The sequence below is a fragment of the Spinacia oleracea genome, chromosome 6 (assembly GCF_020520425.1).
Source record: "Spinacia oleracea cultivar Varoflay chromosome 6, BTI_SOV_V1, whole genome shotgun sequence".
Taxonomy (NCBI): domain Eukaryota; kingdom Viridiplantae; phylum Streptophyta; class Magnoliopsida; order Caryophyllales; family Amaranthaceae; genus Spinacia; species Spinacia oleracea.
Genome location: NC_079492.1, coordinates 138,850,285 through 138,864,548, shown reverse-complemented (window position 1 = coordinate 138,864,548; position 14,264 = coordinate 138,850,285). Strand labels below are relative to the sequence as shown.

At 35.1% G+C, this 14,264-nt stretch overlaps 1 protein-coding gene and 1 long non-coding RNA gene across 2 annotated transcripts; one reads left to right on the top strand and one right to left on the bottom strand.

Annotated features, from left to right (window-relative positions):
• Positions 1 to 6,083: 6,083 nt before the first annotated feature.
• LOC130463654 (uncharacterized) lies at positions 6,084 to 7,456 on the bottom strand. Its single transcript, XM_056832850.1, has 4 exons — positions 6,878 to 7,456; positions 6,702 to 6,817; positions 6,221 to 6,635; positions 6,084 to 6,110 (listed from the first exon to the last, which is right to left on the bottom strand). Exons 1-4 carry the CDS (start codon positions 7,454 to 7,456, stop codon positions 6,084 to 6,086), a joined length of 1,137 nt encoding a protein of 378 aa, XP_056688828.1.
• Positions 7,457 to 8,872: 1,416 nt separating this feature from the next.
• On the top strand, positions 8,873 to 11,905 carry LOC130463798 (uncharacterized). The gene is made up of 2 exons (XR_008923954.1): positions 8,873 to 9,182; positions 10,116 to 11,905. It is a non-coding gene; the product is annotated as an uncharacterized lncRNA (long non-coding RNA).
• The last annotated feature ends 2,359 nt before the right edge of the window (positions 11,906 to 14,264 follow it).

The following is a 14,264-nucleotide window of genomic DNA, read 5'->3' as shown; positions in this document are numbered from 1 at the left end:
TTTTTGTCAAATACGGAGTATCCGGTGTTTTCGGGTTGGCTCGATTTTTGACTGGTGTAATCCAATGCATATTTGGGTTGATTGTTAGCTTAGTCGTTCTTTATTCGCTGTTACATAAAATTGTATTATATACGCGCGTAATAGTTGGATGTGTACCGATCTATACTACAAGAATTTGTGTCTTTAACGACAATCTTATTATGACGGGTTAAATATTTCGGCTTTTGCGACGGGGTTAACAACCAAACAAATGTCTTTTACGACGGGTTAACGACGGGATTTTCCATTAACGACGACCCTCTTTTATGACGGGTTCGTGACAGGAAATTCCATCATTAGTCAACGATTATTGGCCTTTAGCGACGGGATTTCCCGTCGTTAATGGTACAATTTCTTGTAGTAGTTGTTTATGCACATATAAATCCAGCCGATATTTGACAAAAAGTAGTTACTCTAATCTGGTTTTCCAATTCATAACCTTCATACCGTATATATACGTACAGCCATATATTCAAGATGTTCAATACTCCACAAAAATTACGGTAGAACCTCCACCAATATAATGAATTAGAGATGATTAATTAGCAAGAAAAGAAGCTAAGACGAAAATCGATGAGTACGTCGATATCCACCATACGATCAAACAACATTTTGTCCACATGAATACCTGATACCTACCTTAGCTAGTGGCTATACTGACTACCCAGCCCGGTTAATCGGTTATGCATGCTTAGTTCAACCAAACAACATATATCGTCTATATATCGTCTATATATCGTTTGAATTGTAAATTGTTGCAAGTTAGCTGGGTTTGATAGGAGTATAATTAAATTCCTTGAATAAATACATAAAGTATGAAAGAAACAACTCCAACAAACATCATGATCGAGTATGAAAGATACGTTGATATTGTAATGCTTTTAGGTATCTATCGATCAGCTGTTGTAAATTACTTCCTCCGTTTCAAAAAGATCTTTACACTTACTATTTGCACGGACTCCGGTGCAATGTTTGTCCGTTAATATATCCAATTTTGTATTGAAAAAAATTATAAAAAGTTAATATTCTGAACATGAATAACGAGACCAATCTAACAAGATCTTACATGTAACCCCGGGGGAATTCACAGTCAAAGTTTTCATACTTTGGACACATTTTCCAAAGCGTAAAGAACTTTCTGAAACGGAGGTAGTAATTCGTAATAGAATCGACCACAAAGTATTTACCCATGCATGCATATATTGCCATATGCAAAATTTGTTCAGCGGTCAAGATTGAGTTACGTTGCGCGAACCCGGCCTGTTGTCAATATCGCTTTCAGATTTAATTTGTGCAGCCGAAAAATTAAATGGGTGCCGGAGATGAGGATAATGCACGGCAAACACATTACACATAGCCATGCCTGAACCTACCTACCACTCCCTGCCGTGAAGAGGATTAAATTATACCAATTAAGTACAAATGTGTGTGTGTAAAACCTACAATTCATATTGACGAAATCAAACTTAATTAGTTGGTACGAATTGAAGATTTGAAGTAGTAGATATTATCTTACGTATATAACCTTCAAAATTTTTTGAATTTTTGGGAAGGAAAATATCATTGTCTCATGTCGAGACGTGAAATGTTGTTCGATTCGTCTAAATGTATACTTTCATAATAAGTATCAAATTGTTTGAATTTTTGCTTATTGACAATTTAAATATATACTAATATATAATTAAAATCATGCATTGACAAGTATGAAAAGAAAAACATGACAATCGAAAACACAGATCAACTCTTATATTATTGATAGTCTCATAGGTACAAATGTACAATGGCCGGGGTGTAACATAGTTGGACATGACATGGTCACATGGGATAGTCTCACACTCACTATTGTACAATATACGACAAGTATTTGACGGCACCCTTAGTGAGCAAAGCTTTTATTGTTCGTGTTTTAAGTGTTTAAAGATAAAATAGGAGAATTAGAAAAAAGAGGATCAGATGAAGTCTGTAGTTCAGAAGAAAAATCAACATAGTTACTTGTATGAGAATTGGTAAATTCAGTACCAAATTGGACTGTTTGGATGGGATTAAGAATTGCAGGATCAGGTGAAGGTTGAGATTTATATGGAAATACATTTTCAAAGAATATAACATCTCTAGAGACAAACAAGGTATGTGTATCCAGATCATAAAGCTTAAAAGCCTTGTAACCACCAGGGTAACCCAGAAACACACATCTCCTAGTTCTAGAGTCAAACTTATCCTTCTTAATCTGAGTGTTATGAGCAAAGCATAAAGAACCAAAGACCCTCAGTGTATCATAAACAGGAGCATTCTGAAACATAACCTCAAATGGAGTTTTCCACTCCAACACCTTTGCTGGAATTTTGTTTATCAAATGAGTAGCTATAAGTACACACTCTCCCCAAAATTTCTTTGGCAATCCAGCATGAAACCTTAAAGCTCTAGCAATTTCAAGAAGACTCCTGTATTTCCTCTCAACCCTACCATTTTGTTGAGGAGCATAGGGAAACAAAGCTCTTACTTGCAAACAAAGCTCTGCATGATTCTTTCACTATTTCAGTGCCATTGTCAGATCTGATTCTTTTGATTTTCTTGTTAAATTGTGTATCAACCATGGAAATAAACTTTGCCACCACCTTTTCTACTTGCATTTTGTTGTGAAGAAATTAAGTATGTCCATGTAACTCTACTATGATCATCTAACACAGTCAAGAAATAGGCTGCACCATCCAAACTTCTAACCCTATAAGACCCCCATAAATCCAGATGGACCAATTCAAAACATTCAGATGCTCTATTTTCACTATTTTTAAAAGGAAACCTATGATGCTTTGAATTATAACAAACATCACAATTGTATTCAGTAACTCCTTTACAATATGTTGCATTGACATATTTCATCTTTGATAAAGAGGGATTTCCTAGTCTTGCATGTAAAAGATCTAGCTTATTCCTGTTATCAACCTTAGACTGAAACATACTAGTAGCAGTCTTATTTGGCAAGACATTTGTATTTACATCAGCAACAACATCCTATACTACATTAGCTGTTGTATTACTACTGTAATCAATACCTGGAGGTCTGTGTGTTTGGCAAAATAGTAGAGACCTTGTGTCCTTTTTCCAGCACCAAGCAACTGTAATACCTCGTATTTTTATAATATTTATAAGTATATTTTATTATATTTATAAAGCATTTTACGATTAATTAGCATTTAAATAATATTTAAATGTATTTTATTTAAATGTATTTTAATTAATTAGAATATTTATTATTTTAATTAATTACGAAACGAATTTAATTCTTGAGTCAGGAAATTAAATGGGTTGCAAATGATTTTAAAGGCTTCGGGTTTTAAATGAAAAGTCCAATTCGTTTTATTAAACGAGCCCAATCAAAAGAATTTAATTCAAGTCATAAGCTAGCCCAATCATTTCATTCCCTAAGCCCAATTCTATTTTCCTAAGCCTAGCCCATTGAAAACAAGGAGCCTATAAATAGGACTCCTCATCATTAAATGAAGCCCTTAAATTCATAAAACCCTTTTTGGCTTGCTTGCACCCCACTCCTCTTGCCCCTCTTCCTCTCGGCCGGCTCGCACAGCACTCGTGCTCGCCGTCCCCTTTGCTCGTTGCTGCGCGTGCCTCTCGCACGGCACAGCCCTCGCCCCTTGCTCCCTTGCTGCATCGAGTGTGTGTGTTGTGTGGTGTGCTTCTGCCCCTCGCACGCCCACGCCCTCGCCCTCACTCACCAGCTCGCCTTCCCTCGCTCACGCCAGCGCGCGTTGTGCCCCTGCTCTCTCGCCCCTTCCTCGCGCGCCCGCCCCAGCGTGCTGTGTGCCCATCCCCAGGCGCGCTGCCCCGCTGTTGTTGCGTTCCCCTTCGTCGATGCGCGCACCCGCACACAAGTTGTGTGTGTGTGTGTGTGTGTGGTGTTGTTCGTGTTTTGTTCGTTCTTGTTCACTCTTTTCGCCCAATCACATTAATTCGTGGTTGTTCCGTGCTATAGGCCGGATTGGTATAATTCTCTTCTTCCTTACCTATTCTATTTCAATTACGTATTTTAAATTATAATATTAATATTGTTTTGAGTAATTAAAATGCTGGGAACCGGTTATGAATACCGTGGTTTGAGGATTTGCGTGTTGTGATTCATTAGGCTTGTTTTAATTATTAAAGGACGAATTTTCAGATTTGTTTATTGAATAAAGAATTGATTTTTATGATAATAAATTAGTTTTATTGGGATTTTCAAGTTAGGGTTTTAACCTAGACCTAATTAGTCAATTGATTAGCATAATTAGGTGATGATTTTAATTATGATAATGAATTATATTTTCAGATTTGAATAAAGGCTTAAGGTGTTGATTTTTATTGATTTTAAAGGCGGAAAAGGTATGTTTTCGTACAAGGGATTGATTTTGCAAATTTAGACGATTATATTATTGAAAAACGATTGAATTCTAAAGTTTAAATGAGGTTTTAGATTTTATAAAGATGCTGGAAATTTAATGAACATGGAAATAATTTAAGTTTCATTATTTTGATGATAGGAGGTGATTTCTAGTTGAGTGCTCGTTATTGCAAAGTGGCCCCTACGCTTAGGTATTCAAGGTACGTACAAGTTTAGGGCGACCATACCTTTTGTCAATGACATTACATGATTGTTGATGATGTGAATTATATTGTGTGGATTCATATATGCTTTGGTGAACGATCATGTGGATTAATATTATTGGAATTATTGAATTGTTGGTTGAACAAGCATGTTGAGTTTATTATGAGTATGGATTTCCTTGTCAATCATGTTGTTCAACATTTATGCATGTATGGTTTGTTTAACATGCAAGGGATGGATTATTTATTTGTATGCTATTGTACGGGATGTCTAGCATACTTTGAGCCAATTATTCGTACCTCGTTGTACTATTTATTTTACCACATGCATGTGAAGGGTTAGCTCGTGTAAGCCACCGCACATGTAGGGTTCAGTTGGGAATATTATGTATGAAATGAATTAGGATTTGTCGTGCAAGGGCACAACCCTCATGTTAATGTGCATGATGCGGAGTCTCACTTTGGTGAGGAGGAACATGGTAGTAATTTCACAAGAGTCTTGCTTGGTCGTCGATCACAAGTCTTAACGCATTAAAATAAGATTGTTTTGGTTGTCGTTTATTAATTGTATGAATGTACGTTGTTGAGTCTTGAGTTCACTTTTAATAAAATATTAATAAACGTAAAGTGCAACCAGAACAAGCTTCAAAACTCTTGGAACGTTTATACCTTGAGTATGAACAATGGGGGGAGTCTTGCCGGAAAGCTCGTACTCCTACTAATGATACAAGACGTTGTTTCATTTATAATATGCGCAGGAATTCCGTCGGTATGGCCTGACACTCGGTATGGCCCGAATTTATTATTTATTATTTGGTGTATGGTTGGCTCCCATCACCTTTTTCCTTTATGGAACTTTCTTTGGCCCGTTCGAAGCTTATTCTAATTGAATTGTGAGTCAAGAGTCGAGTCTTGTATTCATGATTGATTGTTTATTATTATATGGCTTTTGCATGTTGATTAGTACTTAGTGAGTGATGCATGTTTTAGTTTCATTCACTCTATTCTTGTAAGTACTCAGCTTTTTGCTGACTACGTGCTTTGTGTGTTTTGGTCATGGCCTTTGCCTTAATGACCCTATGATGATCTATCATTTCCACTTGCATTGATGGGGAGTAGAATAAAATAGCAGGTTGGTAGATCGGAATCATGTGGCTTGGGATGATCGAGAGAGTTGCATGTTTTCGTATTTTGAATTATTTAATTATACTTTATTTAAGTTTTCGTATTTAAACTATTTATACTTTGGTTTTTGGGCCATTATGGTTCCAAATTGTAGGAGGCCTCAATATTACATTAATTATGTTTTTAAAAGTTAGTTGACATTAATTTCCGCTGCGTAATTCTGGTAATAGCCTTAACCGTTATCAGGGTGGCGGTAATACTTTAGTAATTCCTTTATTTTAAGTTGGAAAATGATTTTATAAAAGCAAGGAATTATTAGGGTGTTACAGCAACACTGAACTAGAAGGGTCCTGGAAAAGAATACCCATCACCAGTAAATACAACATGTACACCAGTTTGTTCAATCAACCTACCAACAGACATCAGATTGTGTTAATTTGAATCCTTTGACCAACAATACATTGGACAACATCAGCTTATCACTAAGGATAACATCACCTATAGTGTCAACATTCATTTGAGTTCCATCGGGCAAACCAACTCTAATTATCTTTTGGAGTGTTCTTTTGTTTATCAAAATATTCTCATCATATGTCATATGATTACAAGCTCCAGAATCCACAATCCATAAGCATTCATTCAGCAAAGTATTCACAGTACAGTTAAAAGAATGAGAGATGATACCTGCATAGTTTGCATAAGAATTAGATGTTCCAGCAGCATCACCATTCTGTATTTGCTTGCCCTTCATTGCTTTCATGACCTCTTGGCAAATAGCACTCAAGATTTCATTGCTTACAGTTCCAGAACCATGCAAAGGTTCATCAAGAGGATTATCTCCAATATCAGAAGCAGGATTCACATTAGCAACAAGTCTGCTTCCATTGGATTAATATTGTGATCCTTTTGAAGCCTTGATTGTGTTGTACCAATCAGGATACCCTATGAGCTTGAAACATTGATCTACAGTGTGCCCTTTCCCTTTGCAATGTGTACAAACCTTGTACATCTTTTCTTTCTTTATTTCTTTCCAATCTTTCCTTCCACCAGTAAACTTCTGAGAATGACCACCTTTGTAAGATTAAGCAGCCATAGCACTGCTACTCATAGCACTGACCTCAATTTCTGCACCATTGACTTCTTTCTGCTTCTCTATCTGCTGAGTTATAGAAAATACTCTGTTTATACTTGGTAAAGGATCCATATACAACACATTTGTCACAGTTCCTTCAAATCCTCCATTTAATCCTAGCAGAAACTTTATCATCTTGTCTTCTTCTTCTTCAAATTCAGCCATCTTTTTCAAAATTTGGCAACTACAGATCTTCAAAGCACCACAAGTGCATGTAGGAAAAGCTCTCAAACTTTGCATTCCATCCCATAATTTCTTCAGCTTACCATAATAGGTAACAATAGTCATATTCTCCTGATTTAAACAATCAATTTCCTTCTTCAATTGATAAATCAATGGTCCATTAGACTGTCTAAACCTTTCGTTTAATTCTTTCCACAACTCCACAGCATTATCAATGTAACCAAAGTCATCAGCTAGGTCATTGTTCATAGAACTCAAAATCCAACTAACTACCATGAAATCAGCACGTTTCCACTTAGGATAATCTTTGTGATTTACCGCAGATTTCATTATTCCACCATTCACAAATCCTTCTTTGTTTTTAGCTACTAATGCTCTCATAAAATTTCTCTTCCATCGCATGAAATTCATACCATTGAAAACAACAGAAACCAAAGAAGAAGTTGGACTATCTTAGTTAGTTATGAAATAAGGGTCAAGATTACCTCCATTCTCACTATTGTTCGGATGAGAATCTTGATGAGTTTCAGAATTATCAGTTGTCATTGTATTCAACAAATCAATCAAACACAATCAAAATCGCAGAATTGAGCAAGAAGCTTCGCTATTGCAAGAAGTTTCGCAGCAACTCAAGTAATCCACACAGTTTTGATGCACCAATCCTGTGTAAATCGAAAACCTAAACCAAAATGAGATTCAGCTCTGATACCATGAAGAAGCTTGAGAGAATTAGTAAATTTAGAGAGAGAGAATTGAAGAAAATGTGTTTTTATTAACTCAGTTTCTTAGCTGGGAGGAAAAGCAAAGGTTGCTTATATACAAAGCTAGTAACAAACACTAACTAACTGTAACTAACTTCTAACAAACTTGCTGAAAATAAAAAATAGAAATAAATACAAATAACATGTGTCCTATAAAACTTCAACAAACAAAACGCTAAGCTGGCTCGATTGGTTGGAGAAGGCGAAAGGGAAAGAGTATGAGAAAGGGAATCGAGAAGAATGGAATAAAAACCCTTTGATATAAAATATTGTTTAGTAACCCTTTGATATAAAAGGGAAAGAGTATTAGAAAGGGAATCTCTTGTTTTTGTTGTTGTTGTTGAAGTTCTAAGGTTAGAGGTGTGAGAGAGGGGGGTGGGAAAAGGAATGGAAAAACCTGGGGGGGGGGGGAGGGGGGAATCAGCTTAGAGCAATTTGGGGTGAATCCAAAACCAAAATTAAGAAGGGAAAGGGAATGACGAAAATGGTCAAACAAACAAAAATAAAGGGGATATATATGCATATCAGTCCATTTGCTTCCCTTTGTAGAATAGCCCCTATCAAACACCCCCCTAAGCCTTTAACCATTGAACTGGAGTCATTCTTTCTGGCGTATCATATCATTAATTAAGAATCATAATACTCAGACACTACTTTTAAGTATCACTTGTATGTTGATCACTTGATCCCCCATGTCTGCACCTAACCCACTAGCGTACACTACAAGAAAAACTTTCATTCGCGACCAAACATTACGACCATAAGCGTTTCTCGTCGTAACAAATCAACATCTACAACGAGTTTTTTAAGTGGTCGCAAATAGCGTCATTAGTTACAACCAAGCTACAATCTCGTTGTAATTACAAATATTCTCGTCATTAAAAATATGAAAATTTCGCAAAAAGTAAAGCGGGATTTTTTCCCGGGCCTGCAATCAATCCTACGACGACCTATGTTTCAATTACGACAAGTGAACTTGTCGTAAACTCGTAATTGTCAAATTTAATTTTTTTAATTAAAAAAAAGCTTCAAATTACCCAAATAACTAATTAAGTAGAAAAGAAAAAAAAAAAAGCAGAACTCACAAAAGAAACCTTCTTCTCTTCCATATCTCACTATCTCCTCTCCTCTCTCCAACAAACATGGCAGTCAAATTCCTTATACCCTAATTCTCATTACTAAATTTCGCCCATGAACCTCAATTTCTCGCTCTAACCGAATAGATCTGCTCATTATTTTGGTTTCACTTCGCATTATTGAGTCAGCGATTCCAATTTTCCTTTAGCAGATTGTGAAGAAAAGTGTGAAATTCGCTCTCCATATTTGAGGATCTTGAACTTTTTCGAGTAAGACTCGTTTATAATTGTGTTAATTATGCTTTATTTTCCTTTTCGTTTTTAGTGTTATTTTCCTTTTCGTTATCGCCTCCAACCCTCAATCCTGATGAACTCGCTATTTCAAAAGTGGGTCTTCGAGTACTACCTGGGTTTTGGGCTTGTTACTAAGCTAATTGGTTGTTGTTGAGTTTTTACATGAGATATCGTAGATGGGTCTTTAATTCCTAAAAGAATAACTTAGTAGAATACATAGCTTGATGAGAAATCTCTGAATATCGTCTTTTTCTGTATGATGAAGTAATTTTTGTGCCCTTTAGATGAGAAACAACCCTCTGTTTGTCTAATGCAAAATTGCAGAGGTTGATTAAAATGGTGTTGTTAATGTTATTGTTGAATACAATGTTGGCTCGATCAGCAGTCTCTTATCAGAGGGCTTGCAGGTTGGAGCTTCGTTGCAACCTTCGGTGTGTTATTGTTTTTCTTTATATTATCATGAAATAAGCCAAATTGCTTAATAATTTGGTTATGTCAGGTGACATTTCTAGCTACTGCCAACTACCATTGAACTGAACATTTCCACCGCGCAATTCACACCCCTTTAAACAATTACAAAAGTGATGCAACTTTGGATTTAGTTTCTTACCCACAAAATTCTATGCTTGAAAATACATTTTCCTCCAAACTGGGTAAGTAACAACTTTTAGGTTAGTAAAAGTGTCTCTTTTATACCTTTAATCTATATGTTTTGCTTTGCTGCTAGCTAATTTGTATGAACAATTATAATGTTAGAATGGTGTAGAGGCTTTTGTTTGTGTTACTGATATTCTGCCCTTTTTCTTTGTTTCTCTTTCTTACCAGCATATTCTATAATTATATTTGTTTAGGAAATGCCAATGTTATAGTTTTGTTAACTAACTTGCTAGTACCCTTTTATTGTTAAAGTCAGGTTGTTCTAAATGGCACCAGTTGGAAGAAAGGCTACATTTCTTGCACCTGGGAGTCCTGGTTTAAGGCGTAGTTTAGGGTTGAAAGTTCATTCCTTCCTGGAGTAAAAAGCTAAAGCACCCTCAAACACTACGACAAGCAATGATAATCAAGATGCAAATGTTCCCGAGGAACTATCAGTGAAGCACCCATGGAAGAGGAGATGTCACATGCAAGTCTCCTTCAATCTCTTCGTGAGGACGTCGGAAATGATGACAATGATATGTTACAAAGATTCATAATAATGCAACCCTTTCTAACTTCCTTGAGCAGCAAAAATGCTTCACAAGATGCCTCAACGACCAAGATGAAGGTATTATACTATTATGTTAACTTTAGACATGCAATTAGCAAAATGTTATCATGTTAATAATTGTTCTAGGGTCTGTTTAGTATCCTGTCAGGGTCTGATTGATGGGCACTATAGGTCAGGATGTTTTTTGTAGCAAGTTGACCAGGGTTGAGTTTGTTTTGTTGGGTTCAAGCAATCTGCTTTGCGGGCAGGTGTTGGGGATGATTCGTAGTCTGTTGCTATTGTTCTGAGTTTCTTTGGTATTCAGTTTTGAGCTCCATTTTGATGGGAATTTGTTGGTGTAGCCTGCCTCTTTTCTTTGACAATTATGATCAACCTTGGTAGAGTACCTTGGTAGAGTTGACTGTTAGTTTTGTGCCTTGTCAATATATTACTTACTCTGCCTATATGCAACAACCTAGCGTTGGACCGTTGGTGACCAAGAAATTTCTGATGTTAGTTAAAGATAAAGGTACACAAATTCTAACTATGCCCTTTATTTTTGCCATTTATTTTCAGTTCGTTTTTTATAGTTCTAAAAGCCAATTCTGATGGAAGAAGGGGAATACCAATAATCATTTTAAAGTGTAGTTGTTCTAAAATAATTATAAACTCTCATAAATGATATTATTTTTTATTCACTTAATTGTATGCACTCTGTTCTTTGATAGACCATGTATAGTGTAAATTACTAGGAACTTACAGGATAGAGAAAAAAGAAGAGAAGTATATATTAGCCAAGATCACCAGTTCATGACTTCATGTCCATAAAGATGAATCATATATAGTTCATGTCCATGCTAAATTTTGTTTTAAACAGCTTAATCAGTTATCTTCGTGAATAAAAATCTCCTTGCTTGGGTTTCTGAAGTTCTAAACCCTCATATATTATACGGAGTAGTTGGTGTTCAATGTTTCATCTCATTGCTTCAGCCCTTAGCTGGGTAATTAAATTTAAGTTCTTGTTAGTATTAAATATTGGTACGCCATCCTAGCTTTAATTATCTTCCAAGATAAAAAATTCCTTCCGAAATTAGTATGACACATGTTCCGGGATTCTTAGTGTAATTGGATGCAATGAATGAAGAAGTAAATATGTTTGATCACCCTTATATATTGTTCTTGCTGTAATTGTGGTCATATTTTTTATTTTCTATCATTTAAATCATAGTCTTGTTTTGTTGTCCATCTTAATCATTCCTATTTTATATATGAATGCAGGCACTTCATGACTAATGGGGCATTATTCAGCATAATAGTTCAAGGCTTAACATGGAGATTGGTTGTATCTTCCATCTAATTAATTGTAGCTTGTAATACTTTTGGCATACTCTAATATTAGCTTGTGAATGTGATGGGGTTTGTTTTTTTCATTAGTGAGCACAATATATCCCTTTGTAGGTAATGTACTGTAATCGACTTATTTTTGTTAAATGAAAATTAGTGTTTGAGGTTATTATATTAAGGTGTATTGTAATATTTGAGTTTCGCAGGTTTTTTTATTTATCATTGATACATACGATAGATAAAATAGAATTGTCGAACCAAAACAGTGGTCGCAAGAAAAACTAGGTTCATTCTTCTCGTTAATTATAAATCTTGTTACGACGAGAAATATGGTCGCAATTATGAAGTTATAGGCCATGAAAATAAATATTTTAACCACTTAAAATAGAGGTTGCGACGAGAAATCTCGTCGCAGATAAAACTAGTTGCGACAAGGTTAGACTCTCGTCGTAAAAAACTATTTACGACGACCTTAATAATCTCGTCGTAAAAGTATCAATACTTTTCGCGACGGAGCCTATAGCGACGACTGGCGACCATGCGCATTTCTCGTCGTAAAAGACCTTTTACAACCAAAATGAGCCTTTTTACGACCGGATTACTCGTCGTTAATGAGAGTTTTTCTTGTAGTGGTAATTGAGTAATGTGTAAGGGAAAATGTAGATAAGGTGAAAGATACGTACGTAATAAAAATGTTGGTGGGTGTAAGAAAAATGTGAATTATGTATAAGATAGGGTGACAGGGAGAATAGTGAAAATGTGTAAATATTACAGGAAAATTAGTAAGATGATACAACATATGTAGTACGTAGTATTTGCCAAAAATTAAAATATTGTTAAGTGGGTAGAAAAAAGAAGGAAAAACAAATACGCACCCCTCAATGGAAAGTGGGAAGCTATCCGCTACAAATAGAAATTGAACTGAATATGTTAGCTACCGAACTTTGTAGTAGGATTTCCAATATCGTTTATATCAGACCATACAATAAATTGTACGTTGATTATGATATTTGACTAAAATGAAATGTTTGATGGTACTTTGATAGATTATGAACTATTGTTCTATATGTTCCTAATTGAATAAAGAATAGAATTTATCCTCGTTGGTTTAAGATATACGGATTACTAAGTACATAATACTAGCATTTTTTATATATTGGGATTCTACATGTTAGATTTCCTAAATACGTAGTACTACGAACTACTGTAATATATAACTCATGTAATATTGATCAATATAATACACTTCAAATATAGAAGTCATGGTCTAACAATTTCCTATTTTATTAATTAGAAGACTTACAACCTTCAATCCTAAGATGATGTGAGCGTACCATGCCAATCTGAATATCTGATTCTTATAGAGTAGTTTCAGTACCATTATAACATTTTAGTAACGGAAAAAGTTTTCGTTGTCTTTATTTAAACAGCCAACAGAACTTTTAACACAACCTAACATACAATATTTGACTTAGACATCTATCTATCTATATATATATATATATATTAAAAGACGTCTCCAATAACGTATGCGTGTCACATATAACTCTCTATATGATCAGTGCACTAGAATATGCCATGACATCTAATTAACAAGGAATATATTATATATATATATCACATATTACATACGTCAAAAATTTACCGTAAGATTCGAACATGAGATCTATCAAATGAAAGTTAATATGTTACCATTTTAACCAATTATTAGATATGATCTTTATTGCACATAAATATATATAACTTGGAACATCCAAACGTATAATATACACCAAACTTTTTACATAATGTATACCACGTATATGATATTTAAATTAATAACCCGGGACATCATTCGGCCACCAAACACTAGTTATACTAGTATATCAAGTCGGCAAAGTGAACACAACTCAATCAATTTATTATACAATAAAAACATGTGTAATTTGTCGTGTATGTCAAAGAATTGGCGGACCATCTTATCAAAATTTCACGTAACCCTACCAAATAAAATTATTATGGGTATCATGTATCCGATCCGAGTTTTCAGGTACATATTAGATGAGTATTCAGCTGTTGACCCTAAGTTTTGATGATAACAAAATAAATTTTCTGATTATTGTTTAAGTGTGGTATTATTTAGGTCCCGACATCCTTTGATGGACAATGCTAAGTTGGAGAGTGCATGAGTTGGACAAGGAGTTTGAAATCTTGTAATGCACCTGGTCATTTAGTCTTTAAGTCGGTGGACCGAGCGATAACTCGTTAACGCGGATTTCCTCTTTGTTTTGTTTCCTTTCCTCGTGAAACATATAAATACTTTTTAAATTATTTTTATGTGAGACATATTATTGAGATTTATGGAGACACAAAAAAAACCTACAAACACAAACCCTAATGTCTTTATTCTCGAGATCTAAGCCTTTCTTGAGCAATACCAACCTTTGAATTCGGGGTGTAAAATTCGAAGGTGTTATATTAATCTTTGGGGTGTTCGTCATGGTAAGCCTGCACCGGTAGGTAGCGAATTTCGTTTCTAAGGAAGTGAC